The sequence below is a fragment of the Garra rufa genome, chromosome 16 (assembly GCF_049309525.1).
Source record: "Garra rufa chromosome 16, GarRuf1.0, whole genome shotgun sequence".
Taxonomy (NCBI): Eukaryota; Metazoa; Chordata; class Actinopteri; order Cypriniformes; family Cyprinidae; genus Garra; species Garra rufa.
In genome coordinates this window covers 31,334,987-31,358,076 of record NC_133376.1, presented here as the reverse complement: position 1 = coordinate 31,358,076, position 23,090 = coordinate 31,334,987, and the positions used below count along the sequence as shown (strand labels likewise).

The window sequence follows — 23,090 nt, the reverse complement described above, 5'->3', positions numbered from 1 at the left end:
ATTACTAATCAAAAATAAAGTTTAATATATTTTCAGGAGGAAATTTACAAAATATCTTCATGGAACATGATCTTTACTTAATATCATGATGATTTTTGACATAAAAGAAAAAAATCGATAATTTTGACCTATAAAATGTATTTTTGGCTATTGCTACAAATACACCTGTGCTACTTAAGACTGGTTGTGTGGTCCAGGGTCACACACACACACACACACACACACACATATTCAAACATTCAAATTTATTAACCTTTGTCAGTGTTAGCTAATAAAATACAATACAATCGTTCACTCAGTGGTTTTCACTTTTGATTTTAAAAAATGTTAGTAAATGTGTAAATGAAGGTTACCAAAGGTTAATAAATGCTGTACACTCCGCTCGGTTAAATACAACTTAGTGCTAGGTAAAATATGGACAAACTCAGCGAAAGGGTTGTTTGACCATTCGGTTGGGGTAAATGTTGTGAATTTGACTCGTTTGTTTTTTCCTATTTTTTTCTTTATTTTTATTTGTACTACATTACCCACAATTTCTAGTAAACTACATTTACGGTGAACCCATATCTGGTGCACTCCATTACCCATAATCCCCCTGGTTGAGGTCTATAAATAGACCTCACTTCCTTCCTTTGTCCCTTTTCTGCCTTGGTGAGGTGTGGGTGTTTGAATTGGCACCCAACCATGTCCTTTGAGTCCTTTCCTTAGGATGTGTTAAGTAAGTTTGTTTGCTCATTGTATAGCTTGAATTTGTTTATTTGAATTGTTTGGATATTCAATCCTCATTTGGATTGAGTACAATACTGATGTTTATTGATGAGTTGTTGTATGAGTTTGATTCTCTTTTTATATTGTTTGTAGTGACTTAAAACTATCCTGTTGTGCATCCTGTGCATCCTGTTCATCGTGTCCATCATGGTAGTCCTGCTCCATGTGAATTTGTGAACTACGTGTCATGTTAATTGCGAAAGATTTATGATTCTTCACTTCAGTGGAATAAAGAGAGCAAAGGACTGGTATCTTTCAGTGTTTTAATCAGACACACCACCAAGTTTCTACAGTTTTAATTTACTTTGGATATTATAACATCACATATTCAATAGTAAATGTTTTTCTTCAGCCGTTTCCTAGTAAGTAAGTCATACAGGTCTGGTACAACAGCATGAGGTTGAGTAAATTTTTGGGTGGACTATCTCTTTAAGATATTATATAACAGGTCCTTTTGTGTGTTTCTTTGGTGTGATTAATGCTGCATGGGGAAAGTAGAAACTTTTATTAACCTATACATTTTAGGCATGTGTTTTATAATTTCTGTTATTTCAAATACCTGAAGCAAAACAATAGCGCAGGAAGACAGTAGTTTCATTGGAAATAAATGAGCTGATGTGAGGCAAATCATGAGCGCTCAAGTAAATATGCAGAACGCTGGACACCGACTCAGGCGGTTTCTCTAAATAACTAATAAGCGATGTAGCTCCTCAGAGGAAACTGCAAAACAAAGTCTAAGTGGAATCCTCCAGGGACTGCTTCACTGAAGATAATTAAAAAGAAAACTGTTGCTGCTCCTGTTCTTATGTTCATGCTCTCTCTTCAGGAGGCCTGTTGCACAATGCAACAAGAAAAAACAGACCTCACCAAACTTTCATCTTCTTCCAAAAAGCATGTCTGACAGTATCTTTTAATTTCGCTTTTATATGTCTTTGACTACCGTATGATGCAATAGAATTAGCTAAAAGCAGTACAAAGATGGAAAGAAATGCATATTGACAGACAAAGAGTAATTTAAAGAGTCTAAATGAAACATCAAGGAAACCAAGCGAGCGTTACAGTAGCATGAATATTACATATGAAATGACATGCTGAATTTAAACATCAATGTGCATCGGCAAACAAATATAATTGTTGGCCTAATGAATATAATGTGGGGGAAAATTGAAAATTCAGGTGTAAAATTTTATTATTGAATTCTCTAAATAGTTTGAAGTAACGTAATCTTAAGTGATGGTTATTAATCTTAATCTTAAGTATTTATAATCCTATTGAACTTTATAATTAAAAAATCTTAAAAAATGCATCACAGTTTCCACAAATATTAAAGCAGGAAAGCCTTTTTCAACACTGATAATTATACTAAATGTTTCTTGAGCAGCAAATCAGCATATTAGAATGATTTCCGAAGGATAATGAGACACAATTTTAATGATTCTGAAAATTTTTCTTTGATGTACAGTATATATGTAATGTATAATGAATATATTTAATTTGGATGCCCAATTCCGCTGAATAAAAAATTTAAAAAGGTAATTGTGACTTTTTATTTCACATATAAAGTCAGAATTGCAACTTTTTTTCCTCAGAATTGCAAAATGATATCTCGCAGTTACGACTTATTCTCAGAATTGTGAGTTAAGTCAAAATTGTGCGACATAGCAAATCGCTATTCTGATAACAGATAACAGTGTTTTTCACCTTAAAATTGGTAACTCACATTTGTGAGTTTATATCTCTTTTATATTTATATTTATATTAAGTCAAGGATTGCAGGATACAAACTCGCAGTTTCAAGAAAAAAAATAAGAAGCGTTTTTAATCACACAATTCTGACCTAATTTCTCCAAACTTTGAGTTTATATCTCATAATTCTTGACTTTTTTCCTCACAATTAGAAGTTTGTAACTCACAGTTCTCATTTTTACTCACTATTCTGACTTTTTCTCAGAATTGTGAGATATAAACTTGCAATTGCGAGAAAAAAAAGTCAGAACTGTGATATATAAACTTCCAATTGTAAGGAAAAAGTCAGGGATTGTGAGATACAAACTTGCAGTTGCAAGAAAAAAGTAAGAAGAGTTTTTATCTAAAAATTTTGACTTTCTTTCCTCAATTGCATGTTTGTATCTCACAATTCTGACTTTTTTTTCCTTGCAATTCTGTCATTTTCTTAGAATTGTGAGATATAAACATGCAATTTTTAGATAAAAAGTCACAATTATCTTTTTTTAAATAAAATTAAATCACAATAAATGTAGCCTTGGTGAGTATTAGACTAGCTGAAACATAATAAGCATCTAGGCTTCACATGATTTGCAGAACTTGTCCCAGCCACTTCATTTTTGTTATTCTCAGTATGACTAAGGATCACTTAGTCATTCACACAAAGGTAGATGTGTCAAGTGAGCACAGAAATACACAAAAACCTGAAAAATATTTTATCCTCTACAAACTTAATCATTATAGCAGGTGTGATGTGGGCCACTGAAGTGCGGTTGTGTGTGTTGGTGTAATGACACAAAATGACGTTTGATGTGCCATTGTGGGCAGAATGCTGAGAGGTATGGAAAAGATCCTTGTTCTATGAGAGCCATCATCAGTGTAACAGGATCCATCAACCACTCAACAGCTAGATCCTGTCTGCTCTTAGTACAGATTACCTGAACCGACCCGCTATGTGCCTCTGGAACACAGAGGGACAAAAAGAGCCAAGTGAAGACTAAATGAACAGGAGTGACGGAGGTACAGCAGAGCTGAGAGGAGCAAACCAAGCATGACACAAGGGACGACGTGCTCTGTGAGTGAGAGCATGTCATTCCTTTCAGGGGACTGTGGGGGATTCCTGCCAGAGTCTATGAATCATGAAGTGACTGGGAAGATTTAGAAATGTACAAAATGTACAGGTGTGAATGTGAAAGAAATTAAATGACAATCAGTTCCTTTATTTCTATTTCTATTATTTCTATTTCATATGTTCTTCTGAACGTACTCATCAAAGCATCCTAAAAAAGTGTCACTGTTTTTTATAAAAATATTATGGATCATGCGGCTCTGAAGACGGGAGTAATGGCTGCTAAAAATTGTAGCTTTGAATTACAGGAATAAACTACATTTTAAAATATATTAGAATAGAAATCTATGGAAATAAAAAAAGGTAATTGTGAATTTTTCATCAAGTCAGAATTGTGAGATTTAAACTCAGTGTTGTGAGTTATAAAGTTATTTCTCCAAAATATATGATATAAACTTGCAATTGTGAATTATGAAGTCAGAATAGCAGGATTTTAACTTGTAATTGCCAGAAATAAAGTCAACTCGCAATTCTAAAATAAAAACGTGCAATTCTGATTTTTTTTTCTTGCGAATCTGAGTTTGTATCTCGCAATTCTGCCTTTTTTTTTTCCGCAATTGCGAATATATATATCTTACAATTCTGACTTTTTCCACACAATTTTGACTTATTTTTCTCAGAATTTTGAGATATAAACTCACAATTGTGAGTTATAAAGTCAGAATAGCGGGATATATACTTGAAATTGCGAGAAATAAAGTCAACCTGCAATTCTCAAACAAAAACTTGCAACTCTGACCTTTCTTCTTGCGAATCTGAGTTTGTATCTTGCAATTCTGACATTTTTCTCGCAATTGCAAATTTATATCTCACAATTCTGACTTTTTCCACACAATTTTGACTTATTTTTCTCAGAATTTTGAGATATAAACTCACAATTGGGAGTTATAAAGTGAGAATAGCGGCATATTAACTTGAAATTGCGAGAAATAAAGTCAACTCACAATTCTCAAACAAAAACTCATAATTCTGACTTTTTTTTTTTTGCAAAATTTGGACTTTTTTCTCAGAATTTGAGATGCAATTCTGATATTTTCTCTTTCAAATGTGAGTTTGTATCTTGCAACTTTGCCTTTTTTTCTCACAATTGTGAGATATAAATTCATAATTGCAGGTTACAAAACAAGAATTGCAAGATATTAAGATAACTTGCATTTCTAACTTTTTTCTAGCAGTTGCAAGTTTACATCTCAGATTTTTTATGAATTATATCACAAGATTGACTTTTTTCTCAGAATTGAAAATCTGTGAGTTTATATCCCAAAATTCTTGTTTTATAACTTGCGAGAAGAGAAGAGAAGAGAAGAGAAGAGAAGAGAAGAGAAGAGAAGAGAAGAGAAGAGAAGAGAAGAGAAGAGAAGAAGAGAAGAGAAGAGAAGAGAAACCCTAAAGAAAAAGAGAAGGACAATGTAACCATGTAAGATATGGGATTGTGGGCACCTGTATGAGGAGATAAACATTATCTTGAGTGGCTTGCATAAATTAGGCCTGATGGGGAGGTTTGAGTGACAGGTCTGACATTTGAACAGGGATTTTTTCTCCCAAAGAATAAATAGCACATGAAGGGGCAAACCATAGCACTCACCATTCAACCTATCATCACTCATTAGACGGGAAGGCGAAGTGTGTAAATTCAAATGCAGATGATCACAGAGAGTAGGAGCTCTGACTACCCATGATTAAAGAAGCATAATGGAAGTTGTTAATGCTGCTGCCGCACTCGCGTTATCGTCCACTCTCTCCTCTCATTACTAATTAAATGTCATCACAAAAACAGAATCGTGAATATCCAGTCACGCACGGTTGCTCATACAGCAGTGTCTGAGGTGACGTGTTCAAGACGGCGAAACATGTTCACCCGCAATGCGGACACGCCATCCGCAGCCCGTTCTCACTTGTTTATAGAACTTCAGTGACACGGAGAGAGAAGGTATAATCACTACAACATTGTCGATTCCACTTTGCAGAGTCTGAGTCATGGAGAGAAATGACAGGGAGAAATGACACGGTCTAATTAAGATCCTCTGAAGCCTCTCCGCGCCCCATCACAGGAGACATCCACAGGAAAGCGGCGTGCTGCTCTCCCTCACACCACTGACATTTCAACACCACTGCTGAGACAGAACAATCAATTCATACAGGAGCTCGCAGAGACATACGCTGTCTGTATGTTCTGATATGCTGGATGACAGACTGTACACTGAGCAGAACTGTACAAGATTTATCACTGTGAATCAGTAATCAGGTTAAGGTCATTTTACACACCAAAGTCATCAAAGTCTTTTTTTTTTTTTTGTCCCAATCACATTTTCTTTAGAAAATCAACATCACTTTCACTATTTTTTTAAATTATCAATGTAATCAAGGTGGTGTTTTTAAGCATTTTACATTTATACCAAAATAATAACTCAAGGCAGTAACCATTTAAACATTATATTATATTATATTTGTGAACTTTAAAAACTTCTAACTATCTTAGAATTTTTGGGATCTTTGGTCATCAAAGCTCTGTAAATATGTCACAGACATAGAAATTTACTTTAAATGTCACCAATCTGAAGCTCACTCACTAAAAAACTTCCACAGATCATGTTTTCAGGCCATTTGTGACCCTGGACCACAAAACCAGTCATAAGGGTCAGTTTTTTGAAATTGAGATTTCTACATCATCTGAAAGCTGAATAAAGAAGCTTTGATGTATGACAATAGAACAATATTTGTCTGAGAGATACAACTATTTGAAAATATGGAATCTGAGGGTGCAAAAAAATTTAAATATTGAGAAAATTGCCTTTTAAAGTTATCCAAAGCAATGCATATTACTAATCAAAAAGTACGTTTTGAAATATTTACCGTAGGAAATTTACAAAATCTTTACTAAATATACTAATGATTTTGGCATAAAAGAAAAATCTATCATTTTGACCCATACAATGTATTTTTGGCTACTGCTACAAATGTGCTACTTAAGACGGGTTTTGTGGTCCAGGGTCTTATTTTGATGCAACAAAGTGGTTTTATCTAAGTGTGTGATTTGTTAACTTACTTTTTTTAAATTAGTCTTCCCATTAATGCCATTATATTGTTAATTCAGACTAATCTGCAAATGCAGAACACGCATGAACACAAGAGGCGGGATTTATAGCATGAACCAATCACAGCCAAACATAACCAGTCATATCGCAATGGATGCATTGCCTCCTCTCATGTGACTTTCCCCATTCATTCTTAATTACCCCCCACCAAACTTCAGGGGGTCTGTTAAAACTCAATGGGCTCAGGGGAGGTGAGAGAGACATTACATTTTAAAATATATTAAAATAGAAAACATCATTTTAAATTGTAATAATATTTAAATTTTAAATGTAATACTGATAGATGGAGCCTTGGCAAGTAACAGTAAAATCTTACAGACAAAACATTAATATATCATTGTGGTTCTACAACAGTATAATATATTCATACAACAGTGCACACTGGGAACCAAGGTGACAGCATAGTGCTGTGGACCTACTACCATTATGTTAATGCAAATTAGCTAGTGTAGGACAGTCACTGTTGAAATTTTTGGGAAAAAAGCAGCATTTAGGTGTTAAAAAAGATTTATCAACACATTGCTATTGCTCTCGCACTTGCAGACAAAATAGGAATGCCAAGAATGACATAATAATACTAACAGCAAAAAAGTGAGCACTCATGGTAAACAAAGTACACACTGCCATACATCTACAGGCACTGCTCAACATAAAACCCACACTAAAATGCGTGAGAGATGTTACCTGTGAAACTGAACTCATGATTTACTCATCACAGCTTAGATTCTTAATGACTCCCTGCCAACGTACCCATTAGTAATTATACTTATAGTAGTAATTGTCCCCTCAAAAAAAGGAAGGGTACAATTATTGCTATGTTGATAGAATGACATTCACAGGCAAAACTGGAAAAATAATATGTGCTCTGTTCCAAATATCAATGAGCTCCCTTGTCTACACAGGCAGCATCAAGCGCATTTGTGCTTTGAAGTGCTTTGAAATGTGCTTTATATGTGCAATGCATACCATTCACCGTACATGAAATACAAATTCTGTAAACGAGTGACAGATTTCAGTCACAGCTTCATTGTTTATTTATAGTGTAGGGGGCGGGACTCCCCAAATTTTAGAGAGCATTTGATTGGACAGAAAATCTGATAAGAGCTGAAGTGCAGGGTGATGTCATTAAAATCGCTGATCCATATTATCGAAAGTTAGACATTGTAGGTTTAAAATTCTTATGTCTTCTAAACGCAATTTTTGTCATTGTTTTGGAGCACATTAGTGTATAGATAACCTTAAAGCTTTCAAATTCATACTAAAAGCCAATGTAAAATTGCAGTGCATTATAGGATTCAATACCTTCAATATGGATGACCCTGCCTTTGATTTTGTCTAAAATGTAGATATCTTAGAAAGCATAATTGAGTTGTCTACTGTTTAGAACAGTTTGAGAATGAAAACACAGGGAAAAATACAAATGTATACCTTTAAATCACTCAGTTTGTGTTGGAACAAATATTATATCAACCACAGCCACACGTTTATATACCCCCCCCCCCCTTCTTTTAAAAGAGGCTCACATATCAGATAGACATTTAATTATATTGCAAAACCTGGAATATAGGATTCCATCTGTAAAGTTAGTTTTAAGCATCTGCTAGACTTGTGTGTTGCCTACAGTTGTGAATGCTATCTGGTGCCGGAACGCTGACATTTCTCTCTCTGAGGCCTACTGCACTCTCCCTCCCTACGCCCTTAAAACCCACAGCCATTGACCTCATGTTGCCAGCTTCACCCCCTATTAATTAGGATTTTAATTGGTGACCTTTGAGAGTCCAGCAACTGTGTAGAGAGAGAGACACTTCATTTCAGGCCCTGCGCACCAGCAGCACAGAGTAAAAGGCTCCGATGTTCGGCACTTTAATCTGCCTTTCAAAGAGCTGCTGTCTCCGCTCATTAGACACTGTGGCATTAGGCTTGTGTCCGGTCCAAGTGGATGTGCTGCTCCATCTGATCTTCAGAAATACTGCCATGTACCACAAACCAGCTGTGCAAATGCAAAATTACTAAACTACAAACACAACCCAGTTATGTGCCAAGAGCCACACAACAGCACCACTGAGAAATAACTAGACCCCAAACATTTAAGATAGATTTGAACATCTTCAGCATGGGAATCTATATGAATGCTCTGAACCGTTGCATCATTTGCATCTGAAAACGATGATGAAGAAATCATCATAATGAAATGCAACTAACCATACAATGGTATAGTGGAGTAAGCTAGCAAAATAAACAGCTTATAAACAAATAAAAGTAAATTGCTTCTCTTTTTTTTTCTGTTGCCGTCAAACGCTGTGTGCCCAAACTTTATGGTATTTTGCTGCGAATTCATCTGTCACTTGGTCAAAGCCAAATTAGATGAATGCCAACATGGACAGGTTGCATGATATGCCAACAAATTCAAAAGAACCACAAAAAAAAAAAATTGAAAAGTAAAAGAAAATACAACCCAAGTAACATTGAATATAAATTCATTTGCGACAAGCATACATTGTTTTGTATGAAAGCCCATTTCTACCACTGAATAAAAAATAAAAAAGGTCTCTTTTATCTCGCAATTGCAAGTTTACATCTTTCAATTCTGATTCTCAGAATTGTGTCATACAAACTTGCAGTTCTGACATTTTCTCAGAAATGCATTAAAAAAACTTGCAGTTGTGAGTTATAAATTCAGTACTGCATGATATAAACTCAAAATTGTGAGGGTTAAACTCGCAATTCTGAAAAAAAAGTCACAATTCAGACAAAGTCAGAAAGGCAAGATAGAAACTTGCAATTCTTAAAATTCGGAGAAAAAAAAGTCAGAAATGCAAATTAATATCACAATTCGGAGAAAAAAAGGTCAGATTTGCAAGTTTGTCTCATGCAATTTTGAGAAAAAAGTCAGAATATCTAACAATTCTGAGAATTGTATTAGCGAGTTATAAAGTCAGTATTGTGTGATAGTCAAAATTGTGAGAAAAAAACTCACAATTTTAAGAAATAAAGTCGCAGTTATGACAAATAAAGTCCAAATTGCAAGATATAAACTCACAATTCTGATTTTTTTTGTCAGAATTGCGAGTTTCTATCTTGCAAATCTGACTTTATAACACGCAATTGATATAAACTCGATATCTCGCAGGTCTGAGAACATATCAGTCCCCCCCACCCCCCCTTCCAAAACTCAAAACCAAAACCAGTTGCAAAAGCACTGAACAAAAACAAAATGGCATCTTACCTGGGGGAAATATCACAGCCCTGCTGCATGAAAGCTCCCAATGAGAACCAGAGACTGTTGAAGATGCCAAACTCGTTGGACTGCTCCTGACTCTGCTGGTTTTGGTTCTGCTGGCCCTGACCTGGTTGGGCGGATGACGAGGAGGGTTGGTTAGGGTTCTGCTCAGCTCCTTCCTCGCAGTCATCTGCGTGCCACTCATAGGGACTGAAGCGGCTGACTAGGAAAAGCACCACGCTCACGCCAATGTAGGCGAACACAATACACATCCAGATCTCATAGGCCAGAGGGTCCAGGAAGGAGAACACACCAGGCTTGGATTTGGTGGGCTTTTTGATCATGATGGAGATGCCGAGGCTCATAAAGGGTTTGGAGAAATCAATGACTTCCTCCCTGACCAGAGTGATGGTCAGTGGGGCCACAGCTACATCAGCTTTCTGCAGAAGAATATGAGATGTTATTGGAATAAATACTAAACATACATTGTTAAATATACATTTACACATGGACCCAGGAAATGACACAGACCTGCTTGAGTCATTTTTCTTACTTGTTGTGTTTATTGAAAACGTGTGCTATAAATACAGAGCGGACTTGTTCTAACCTCTCAACCTCTATCTAAACACCTTTCCAGGAAGAGTTTTCTTATTCTGTGTTATTACTGAGGTGAAAATGCAAATCCTTTTGGCTCAATTACCGAACCTCGTTTCATTCTGATTAAGGTCTCTGCTTTTCTCAGTACAGTAATGATTAGATTTCTCAGTACAGGAATGTTGATTAAAATGATTTAGATTTTAAACCAGTGGATTTTCTGAATCAGTAGCATAGCTGGTAAAAAGCTATTGAGTTCTTTGTGTTCTCTTCCATTCTTCCTTAACGCTTTGACCTTCAGGTGTGGATATATGCAGTGAGAAAATACAATGTAGCACTTACACCATAGACAAGCTCTCCAACCATCCCATTCCACATCATGGTCTCAGGATCTCTGGCTCCATATTTCCCATCAGCCACTATCTTGAGTATGTAGTGGTATCCTACATGTTTGGCTATCTCAGCTGCCAGTTCCACACAGTAGCCCTCATACTTATCGTTTCCTGTAAACTGCTCGTGGTTCTTCTTCAGCATGACATATGGTGATTCCTAGTCAGGACACACAGGTAGACAATAGGGATGTAACGATATCAAAATCACGATAGCCAAACTGTCTCGACATCTGTCATTCCTTCATCAAGTTTTCTCTGCACGTTTCAAAGAGAAGCGTGCACTTCATTCAGGCAATCAGCTCGTGATCCAGTGTTTTCCACACCTCAGAATGGCTCAGTTCACAGTAAATGAATGCAGTAAACTCATTTATTGCATGTGCTGTGAGTTTAGCATGCGTTTGGAAACGCAACGGCCACCAGTTATGCTTTATTTTCGTGGCAGATGATTACAGCATTTCACTAGATTTGTAGTCAGATGTGTTAAGCCTGTTGTCGCTGAAGTTCACTGGAGTTTTCCTTTAAAATAAAAGATCTCCTGTCATTTCCGGCGATTTAAATGGGTAACATTACTGCAGTCCAAATTCAAAATATCTCTTTCAAGTGTAGAAATTATGAAAGAAGTATTGCAATTGCAATCCTTACTGCAGTGTAAAGCAAAAATAATATAACTATGAAATATTTATTTTAATTTATTTTGCAGTTGCAATTATGTAATGTAATATATGGCTATTACTGTCATTGTTGTTATTATTATTATTATTATTTATCTTTTTTTGGCTTCCTAAAACACCAGTGTGAATGTAAATTAGACATTGTATCACAAAAAAAGACGGTTGAGTGAGTTCAGGTACAATTTAATTCACTGACTTTTTTCTGACTTAAGTTTTCTTAAGAACATTTTAAAGATTTTTTTTATCAGATTGTCTTTTTAAAAAAATACCACAACAAAAATCGTACAGTGAACTTTGATTTTGATATTGTTACATCCCTAGTAGACAGCCACATATTTACAGTACGCTTGCATATAAGACCTGGTATTTATTTAACTATTGGAGATTGTAAACTAAAAAATGTGTGAATAACTGCGTATTCCTTTTAAGACAAACAGGGGAATTAAAGGGATAATAATATAGTTCACTTAAAAATGAAAATTACTCCATGATTTACTCACCCTCAAGCCATCCTAAGTGTACATGACTTTCATATTTCAGACTAATACAATCTGAGTTATATTAAAAAATACCTTGGCTCTTCAAAGCTTTATAATGGCAGTGAATGGCTGTTGAGATTTTGAAGTCCAATAAAGTGCAGCCATCCATTATGAAAAGAGCTCCACATGGCTCCGGGGGTTAATAAAGACATTTTGAAGCAAATAGATGCAATTTTGTGAGAAAAATATCCATATTTAAGACTTTATAAACCACAATCTCTAGCTTCTGCTAACTGTCATATGTGCATTCACAAGAGAGTGGTGTTCCAGCAGATGACATAGGACGTAGGCGTAGCGTATGCTCCGTTGAGAATAGAAAACCAGTCTCCTCTTGGCTTATATTGAAATCCCCTGATATTTTTATTTACAAATCCTTATTTTGTCCTTCTAATTCTTCATGACTGGTGTTTTCTTTTTCTCTATCCACTGTGCTTCCGTGTTCGTCACCGTGTTCACCTTCCTCCTATGTCATCTTCTGAAACGCCACTCTCTAGTAAACGTGTATGTGACAGTTGGCAGAAGCTAGAAATTACGGTTTATAACATTTTAAATATGGATATTTTTTCTTACACAAATTCACCAATTCATTTCAGAAGGCCTTTATTAACCCTCTGAGCCATGTGGAGTACTTTTTATGACGGATGGATGCACTTTATTAGACTTCAAAATCTCACCACCCATTCACTATCAATATAAAGCTTGGAAGAGGCAGGACATTTTTTTATATAACTCTGACTGCCTTTGTCTGAAAGAAGGAAGTCATATACACCTAGGATCCGGGATAAGAAAGAGTTGACGAAGCAGATATAAAATAGTGGATTGTTACTTTAAACATTGTGAACTTGACAGGTTTATTTTCAGATGCATTGTTCCTGAGCATGAGGGACAGACCTGGCAATCAACTCTGTAGAAAGTGTAGGGTGATTCTATTTGTGGAAGGTCTGTAATATGAGTTAGCAGTTCAATTGTGATATTTCAGAAAGATTGGACATCCTGAGGAGATTACAGCACAAACGGCACCTGAGGCCCTGCTGACAGCTCACTCAGTAACAGGACTTTTCTAAGGAGCTCACAATGAACCAATAACATGAGAGCGTAAAAAAAATTGAGTGGGCTGGCGTAAAGAAAAGAAAAAAACCCTCACTGTGGAGCATTGGTTTGAAACTAAAAGCAAATACAGCCACAGAGATGTATAGTTTTTTTTCTTTCCAGAAACAAACCTCAAAACCCGAAACCCTTGATTACAGTGTCACGTCTGTGCTGCAATGCATTCTAGAAATAGACAGTACACAGTGGCAGCGTATTTCCTGCTAATGCAGACCTCCAAGATGGCCTACACGCTGCCTTTCAGAGAAACAGATCATTCTTTAGAGCACCCGTGGTGAAGCGACTATTCCCAGCCTCTCTGATAAACAGTCTCTGTAGGACAAACAGCACAGCTCAGGCTATTTCCTACAATCCATCCCACTCCCTTGTGAGCGCTTAGCCCCTAACCCACACCGATGATATCCATTACTGCTTTTTTGTCCTATCACCTATTCCCTCCACGTCCTTCCATCAGGAGGCCGGTCCACTCACTCTGCCCTTTCTCTGCCTGGGAAAGAGACGGGCAGTCCACATATGAAAGGTTAATAAATGCCCTCTGAAGCCTAACTTGCGAGAGAATCGCTAAAATGCCATGCTAAGCCCAAAGATCTATGGCAGACGAGGATAAAGAAAAGGAAAATTAATCTTTTGTCCACTGCTGGCAATTCAATCCAAGGTGCCCCTTTAAGTATAAGATGAAAACACTGTGGCTGGAGGAGCAATAATGTCTCATTTACAGACAGAGCACAGAAGAGCCTTCATGCTTTTATCTGCACAGCACAGCATTACCGTTTTCATACTGAGGGATAAAAACATGGAGGGGATGTATCAGCCATTCTAAGAAAAGAAAAATGGTGAAGAAGACTTGTGAGATGGTGGAGTCCAGTGTTGAAGATGGATAGTTTACCAAGCAACTCATAATTTAAAGTAGTTTAACTACAGCCAAGCTACACTGAAACTCACCCCTGTCATCCAAGATGTTAGTGTCTATCTTCAGTCAAAAAGATATAGTGGACTTCAGAGGAGATCAACAGGTTGAAGGTCCAAATTGCAGTTTCAGTGCAGCTTTAAAGGGCTCTACACGATCCTAGCCAAGGAATAAGGGTCTTATTCTAGTGAAACAATCTGTCATTTTCAAGATTTTTTTATTTTAATTTTTCAATCACAAATGCTCATCTTGCACTAGCTCTGCGGAAACTTTTTGAATTTAAAGATCAGGGTAAATTTAACTTATTTTGTCATCTGGAAAACATGTAACTATCCTCTGTAGCCTCTGAAGGGCAGTACTACATGAAAAAATATGATATTTAGGCAAAATTAGAAAAATGTACTCCATTCTGTATCTCCATTCTGTTCAAAAGTTTTCACCCCCCGGCTCTTAATGCATTGTTTTTCCTTCTGGAGCATCAGTGAGCGTTTGAACCTTCTGTAATAGTTGCATATGAGTCTTTCAGTTGTCCTCAGTGTGAAAAGATGGATCTCAAAATTACACAGTCATTGTTGGAAAGGGTTCAAATACATAAAAATGCTTGAAAACCATATTTAAGTATTTGTGGGACCTGAAGGATCTAAAGAACAGCAGGCAGTTTAACTGTTCAGGACAAACAAGGGACTCATGAACAACTATCACTTAAAAAAAACACAGCTGTGGATCATTCAGGTAAGAAAACAGTTATTAGAATCAGGGGGCTGAAAACTTGAATGGGGTCATTTTTATCCTTCCAAATAATATTTTCTCTTGTGGACTATATGTAAACATATTTTATGTGAACTTATTCAGGTAAGTACTAAATAAAAAATAACACGCATTTTGTATGATCCCTCTTATTTTGGTAAAATAATTAACATTTTGCAGATTCTGAAAGCGGGATTTAAACTTTTGACCTCAACTGTAAGTATAAAGTATATATGCATTTTTTTTATACAAAATGACTGATTGTTTTACCAAATAAGACTCTTATTGCTGCACTGAAACTGCAATTTGAAGTCCACTATATGGAGAAAAATCCTGTAATGTTTTCCTTAAAAAACTTAATTTCTTTTCGACTGAAGAAACACATGAACATCAGACATAGGGGTAAGTAAATTATCAGGAAATTTTAATTTTGGAGTGAACTAATGCTTTAACGCTGCATGTATTTGATTAAAACATACAGCAAAAACAGTAATATCATTGAAATATTATTACAATTTAAAATAACTTTTTTTATTTAAATATATTTTAAAATGCAATTTGTTTTCTATAACGGCAAAGCTGAATTTTTAGCAGCGATTACTGCAGTCTTCAGTGTCACTTGACCCTTCAGAAATCAATATGCTGGTTTGATGCACAAGAAACATTTCTTATTATTATCAATGAAGAAAAAACAATTATTGGTTGAAAAAAAAAATCTTACTTGGCCCCAAGGTTATAAATAATATTGTAAGATTTAATGTTTTCAAAACTAGTAAATCATGTAAATGATGTAAAGAAGACATACCAGGATAGTGGTAACAATATACGTGCGATTCTGAAGTCCGTAAGTGTCGTTACTGCCTGGCATGTAGGCCGCCGTGCTCACAAATTTCTCATCCTCATTCCAGTAACCCACCTGAGAAAAGATCAAATCAGGGACAGGAACTTGAGCATCATCATAAATCTTTCTGAGAAATCCCACCGGAGACACTACATGAAATACAGTACTCATTTAGTTATCCCAGAAGAAGTAGACTGGATTGCTGAAACAGTGACCATACTGCAGCTTAAAAGTGAACATTTTGTTTGAACTATAAGTAAAGCAAGAAGTGTGAAACAGTCTGTCATATCGAGAGGCTTCCTAATCCTTTTCCTGATATTTAAGCACTTACTTTTTTTGGTCCTGTCGGCTTGAGCTCCATCACACTGACAGTGTAGTTTGTCCTTCGTCCTTTCTCGTTAAATTGAATGTGTCCCGTTAGGCCTTCAATCCGAACCTGAGTAAAAACCACATAGAATATATCTTTATTTAGACAAAAAATCTTTCTTTCTTTATCTCAAGTACTCCTCCTCTGAGGGGTGTACATCTCTCACAGCGCCTCTTCTGTGTGTACAGTACTGAATGTCTCCCAGGCCGCATGATGGAGTTAATTGACCGAGTTGAACATCAATCTCCACGGCCTCTCAGCAGATGGACCAAATTGCCTCAGTCCAGCACACATCAGACTCTCATCAGACACAGCCACAGGCAACTGTGAGACAGAGCCTACTTCTACAAGAAGAATCCTACACACACACACTTTACTACATTGCTTAGACTTCCTCAGACTTATAATTAAGTGAAACGGAGAAATACAAGATACATCTAAAATAAAATACCAATTTGAGTACGCTTTCTGAAACAGAGAGCATTTCTACAAATTCCCAATAAGTCACATTTGGTTTCTGCTCCACCTCGCCTGCCAAATTCTATCCTCGCCACCTAAATCTTCATACGCCGCCCAAGGCAAAGAGACAAACATCTGCCTAAGGGTAACACAACAAAGCCAGGTGTTCTTTCCCTCACGTATCTCTTTGTAAATATAACTTGTCGTGTGCTGTTATGACCAGCATAAATGTTTATCACCAACCGGGTTTGTTTATTATCTGAAGTGTCACATTTGATTGTGATGGTCTCTTTGGTGAATCAATGTGAACTTTATGAGATAAAGATGTAATTTGCTTATTGGGCTTTCATTTTGAACACTCAGAATAGATTAGAGTCCGTGTCAGTCTTACAGATAGGAAAGCTTATGTTTGTGAACACACTGTTCATTCAAAAATATGTCTGTGTGCAGACCCAACGGCGTGAGATACCTGCTGAAGTGCTCTCTGAATGTCGATGCCTTGGCCCCAAGGTGCTGGTGGGTTGGCCAGACATTCTCCAGCATTTCCACGGCGAGATATATCTATCCTCTGCCTGCGGAGGTTCTGGAAGGCCGTGGACATGACTTTGACTCCATCATATGTGAGAGCTCCAGTGTACTGCACAAAGAACGCAACAAGAATGCAGAGAGACATATGAGACATAAAGTTGAGTTCAAAAGTTTACATACACCTAGCAGAATCTGCAAAATGTTAATTATTTTACCAAAATAAGTGGGATCATACAAAATGAGTGTTATTTTTTTTATTTAGCACTGACCTGGATACGGTATCTTACATTAAAGATGTTTATATATAGAAAATAATAGTTGAATTTATAAAAATAGCCCTGTTCAAACGTATACATACACTTGATTCTTAATACTGTGTTGTTGCCTGAATGATCCACAGCTGTTTTTTTTTTTGTTTAGTGATAGTTGTTCATTGTTTGTCCTGTTTGTCCCTTGTTTGTCCTCAGAAACAAAAGAAATTGTTTAGTTTTTCAGCATTTCTGTATTTGAACCCTGTCTAACAATGACTATGATTTTTAGAGCCATCTTTTCACACTAAGAACAACTGAGGGACTCATATGGAACTATTACAGAAGGTTTAAATGCTCACTGATGCTTCAGAACGAAACACAATGCATTAAGAGCCAGGAGGTGGAAACTTTTGGAATTTGAAGATCAGGGTTATTGACTTATTTTGTCTTCTGGGAAACAAGTAACAATAAGTATCTTCTGTAGCTTCGGAAGTGCAGTGCTAAATGAAAAAGATATGATATTTAGGTAAAATAAGAAAAATCTTCATTCTGTTCAAAAGTTTACACCCCCGGCTCTTAATGCATCGTTTTTCCTTCTAGAACATCTGAGCATTTTGTAATAGTTCTGTAATAGTTGTATATGAGAGCTTCAGTTGTCCTCAGTCTGAAAAGACAGATCTCAATATCATAGTCATTGTTGGAAAGGGTTCAAATACGCAAAGACGCTGAGAAACCAAAGAATTTGTTGAACCTTAAGGATTTTTCTTAAGAACAGCGGGCAGTTTAACTGTTCAGGACCAACAAGGGATTCATGAACAACTATCACTAAACAAACAAACAAAACAGCTGTGGATCATTCAAGTAACAACATAGTATTGAGAATCAACGTATGAACTTTTGAACAGGGCCATTTTTATAAATTCAACTATTATTTTCTCCTTTATTCTCTCTTCTATGTGAAATACCTTATTCAGGTTAGTACTAAATAAAAAATAACATGCATTTTGTATGATCCCTATTATTTTGGTAAAATAATTAACATTTTGCAGATTCTTCAAGGTGTATGTAAACTTTTGACCTCAACTGTATATTAAAATAAATGTGACTATTAGACTATTACTAAAAGACTATTACTAAAAGAATCAAAAGAATGCATTTTGTCATCAGATTTTGATGTGTAGGCTACTGTAACAGTGATTCATTATACAACTGAATTACATATTGTTGTTTTTATTCTTTATCTATCAAGATTCAGTTTTTCACACTGTGGATGATTTAAAGGTTGTATCAGCGATTTCAAGCCTGAAACATAAAGTATCAAATTCAGCTGACCTTTCTTCACGATCCACTCGCTGCCTGCCCCATAAATCGACTGTAAAAAAAAACCCGCGTCTCTTTGTTTTTTTTGGCATATCTCGGACCCTAGGCTGACCAGAGAGACGCGTTTTTTTTTACAGTCGATTTATGGGGCAGGCAGCGAGTGGATCGTGAAGAAAGGTCAGCTGAATTTGACACTTTATGTTTCAGGCTTGAAATCGCTGATACAACCTTTAATGTTGTCAGTTGAGTGGCTCACCTTCAGTCCTCGCTTAGGAACTTTGGCGTCTTTGTTGTCAAAATCCATCCACTGCTGCACTATCCTACTGACGTTAGGGTCTGCATAGTTCACCAGCTGGAAGCCTGTTACATTCGCCTCACCCTTCTTAAACTCTGTCAGGTCAATGTCAAGGAATCCCTAAAGGAGCACAAAAAACATGCATGACATACTGTGATTTAAAGGCATAGTACATCCAAAAATAAAAAAATCTTTCATTAATTATTCACCCTCAAGTCGTTCCAAACCTGTAAGACCTCTGTTCATCTTCCGAACACAAATTAAGATATTTTTGATGAAATCTGACATGTTCAAGGCCCAGAAAGGTAGTAAGGACATCAATAAAATCGTGGTTCAAATGTAATTTTACAAAGCTACTAGAATACTTTTTTTACTCTTTACAAAGACTGACATGGAAGAGAAGAAATTGTTGAATAAAGTCGTTATTTTTGTTTTCTTTGCGCAAAAGGTATTCTTGTAGCTTCATAACATTACGGTTGAACCACTGATGTCACATGGACTATTTTAACAATGTTCTTACTACCTTTCCGGGCCATGAATGCGGAAGTTGTCTATGCAGGGTCAGAAAGCTCTCAGATTTAATCAAAAAAAATCTTAATTTGTGTTCCAAACATGAACAAAAATCTTGCAGGTTTAGAATGACACGAGGGTCAGTAATTAATGACAGAATTTTCATTTTTGGGTGAACTATCCCTTAGGTGAAGTTCTCCATGGTCAAGAAAATGAGAAGAAATCTAATAAATCCAATTTCAGCCAAATGTCAATCATTGCAGACAAGCCACTGACTAAATTGAAAAGGGAGACCAATTTGAGATAAAACACAATGACAAGTCCCCTGCAATTGTTTAAAAAAAAATCCAACGCAAGACCTCGACAGGAAATGGAGGTTGAATTCACAGCGAAGGGAGTCATTTTCGCATTAACGCTCAGGTGCAGCGAGAGAGCAGGAGGCCGGGCCTGTGGAGTGCCGTCAAATGTAATGCAGGGTTTAAAACTATAATGGAAAGAATGGTTGGGTCAATCGCTTAATGAAAAAGGCTAATCCCTCTCATCCACTGAGGCTGGTTATACGATGTGGTGCCGGGAAAATGCAGGAGATGTGAATAGGAATTTGGAGTAAAAAAATACTGTGGCACATACTGAGAGTTTGCCGGAGGTCTGCCTTTGATCCCACAGGCTCTATTTAGTAATTCAAGGCCTATTCCCACAATCCAATCAGCTGAGGTAAGCTGCCCCAGAGCAGCCCACACACTTTTTTGTACCTGAGATACAGAACTGAAGCTAACCTGGATAATTAGTGAGAACGTTTCACTTCATTTATTTATTTATTACGCCATTTAATTATTTGTGTAAGCTCAATACAACTGTGTTAACATGTTGGTGTGTGTGTGTTTGACTCAGTTTTGAGTGTAATAGCCCTTGTCAGGCTCTAAGTGTGTTGATCTTTGATCTTTTATCCCTTAACACGCTTTGTCCCCCAGGAGCAGTAATGTGTCCCTGTGTTCCCTGTGAACATCTGCTCCGTAGGGCAACGAACAAGATTCACTGCGCAGCTAACATGACCTCACGCTTGTTTCTTACCTCGAATACCCTTTCACACACGTACACCAACTCAGGGGAGTTTTTGTCCTTTTGTTGCTTGTCAGAAGCATGTGATTGTACAGCGCACTTGGCAGATCGTGCAACATCAGTGTTTTTTATGTCACACTGTAGGATATAAATCTTGAGACATTTGTCACATTTGACAGTGTGGACTGGGCAATCAATCACATCATATTCTGACATCCTCACTGACAGGCAAAAACGAAACGGCAATGCAAACAAGTCCCATATGTCAATATTGACCTACATCGAATTTAAATAGAGAGAGGGCAGGGCTGTCAACCTACATATTGTGGTGCCAAAGACCTCAAAATATAATATTCCTCTTAAAATAAAATACACTACCGGTCACAAGTTTTTGAACAGTAAGATTTTTAATGTTTTTTCAAAGAAGTATCTTCTGCTCACCAAGCCTGCATTTATTTGATCTAAAGTACAGCAAAAACAGTAACATTTTGAAGTATTTTTACAATTTAAAATAACTGTTTTCTACCTGAGTATATTTAAAAAAGTAACTTATTCTTGTGATTTCAAAGCTGAATTTTGAGCATCATTACTCTAGTCACATGATCCTTCAGAAATAATTCTTTTATTCTGATTTGCTGCTCAAAAAACATTTTTTTTTTTTTTTTAGTTTTACATCGAAAAAAGCTGAGTAGAATTTTTTTCAGGTTTCTTTGATGAATAGAAAGTTCAGAAGAACAGCATTTATCTAAAATAGAAATCTTTTGTAACATTATAAATGTCTTTATCATCACTTTTGATCAATTTAAAGCATCCTTGCTTAATAAAAAGTATTAATTTCTATAATTCCTTTATAAAAAATATATATATACTGACTCCAAGCTTTTGAATGGTATAGTGTATAATGTTATGAAAGCCTTTTATTTCAGATAAATCTTTGGATCGTTCTATTCATCAAAGAATCCTGAAAAAAAAATGAATACTCAACTGTTTTAAATATTGATAATAACAAAAATGTTTCTTGAATAGTAAATCAGCATTTTGGAATGATTTCTGAAGGATCACGTGACACTGAATGTATTAAAATAGAAAACAGTTATTTTAAATAGTAAAAATATTTCAAAATACTGTTTTTGCTGTACTTTGGCTTAAATAAATGCTTGGTGAGCAAAGACACTTCTTTAAAAATCATTAAAATCCTACTGTTCAAAAACTTTTGACTGGTAGTGCATAAAATACGATATTTAGTTTTTAACATTTTTTTCTAACTTTATTTATACACAGCATCCAGCGGCCCTGTGGGTGTCCCCTGATCCCAGTTTGGAATCCCCTGACCAATATAATCTCTCCCTATTGTAACCTACCATTCCACAGGGACAGCTCAAAGTCTCCTGTAATGTTGAATCAATTCTTGGAGGGAAACACTATCACACGGCTGGCCTCAGGGTTAAAACGTCGCACAACCTCGTTTCACAGCCTCATCACTCTCTACGGTGAGAGTGAACAAGGCAATCAGAGATACGCAGACTGCCTGCATCACTGCACATATTATGCGGGGCTGTTACTGAGCGCACAACTGGGACGCATGTCATCACAAGCTCTCAAGTCTGAAACACGACACATTCTTTCCTCGGTCAAGATGACTGCAGGCTTCGGAGGCAATCAAGAGCTCATTCACCAAACAAAAGAATTTTTATACTAAATTAAAGGAGAAAACAAAGTCAAGCAGTTTGCAGAAAGAAGCGTTCACTGATTTCAAAAACAAAACGCTCATGAAGACACTTCAGAAACTCTCATAAACTCATTTCACAAAGCATAAATGCTTTAATTTTTGACATGTTATACATTGCCGTTCAAAAGTTTAAAATCAGTGTGGTTTTTAATGTTTTTTTTTAAAGATGTTTCTTATGCTCATGGGGGCTGCATTTATTTGATCAAACATGCAGGTAATATTATTTTAATGTAAAATAACTGTTTTCTATGTGAATATATTTTAAACTGTAATGTATTCCTGTGATTCAATGCTGAATTTTTAGCATTATTACTCCAGTCTTCAGTGTCACATCATCCTTCAGAAATGATTCTAATATTCTGATTTATTATCAATGTTGAAAACATATTTTGTAAAGAAGTCTTTTATTAATTTTGAAAAGTTTGCGTTCAGTACATTTCAATTCTTTCTTTTTACTGAAAGAAATGAATACTTTTATTAAACAAGGATGTGTTCAACTGACTTATATTTGACTTATATACTTATACTTACTTTTTATTCATCAAAGAATTCTGAAAAAAGAATCACAGGTTCCAAAAAATATTAACACTGATAATACAAATAATAAATCCGCATATTAGAATAATTTCAGAAGGATCATGTGACACTGAAGACACTGAAAAATGAGTAATGGGTGATGAAATTTCAGCTTTGCATCACAGAAATAAAAATTATTTAACAAATTTATTAAAGCATTAGAAAACCATTATTTTAAACTGTTATAACAGTTCACAACATAAAATTTTCTCTGTATTTTTGATCAAATAAATGCAGCCTCGATGAACATAAAAAAATTCT

At 36.0% G+C, this 23,090-nt stretch overlaps 1 protein-coding gene across 1 annotated transcript in view; it reads right to left on the bottom strand.

Annotated features, from left to right (window-relative positions):
- gria1a (glutamate receptor, ionotropic, AMPA 1a) overlaps positions 1 to 23,090 on the bottom strand; it is a 101,280-nt gene that overhangs the window by 28,852 nt on the left and 49,338 nt on the right. Inside the window, 6 exon segments of the mRNA XM_073821111.1 lie at positions 9,944 to 10,377; positions 10,874 to 11,080; positions 15,700 to 15,810; positions 16,067 to 16,171; positions 17,031 to 17,198; positions 18,917 to 19,079. Of these exon segments, the coding sequence (XP_073677212.1) occupies positions 9,944 to 10,377; positions 10,874 to 11,080; positions 15,700 to 15,810; positions 16,067 to 16,171; positions 17,031 to 17,198; positions 18,917 to 19,079 (1,188 nt within the window).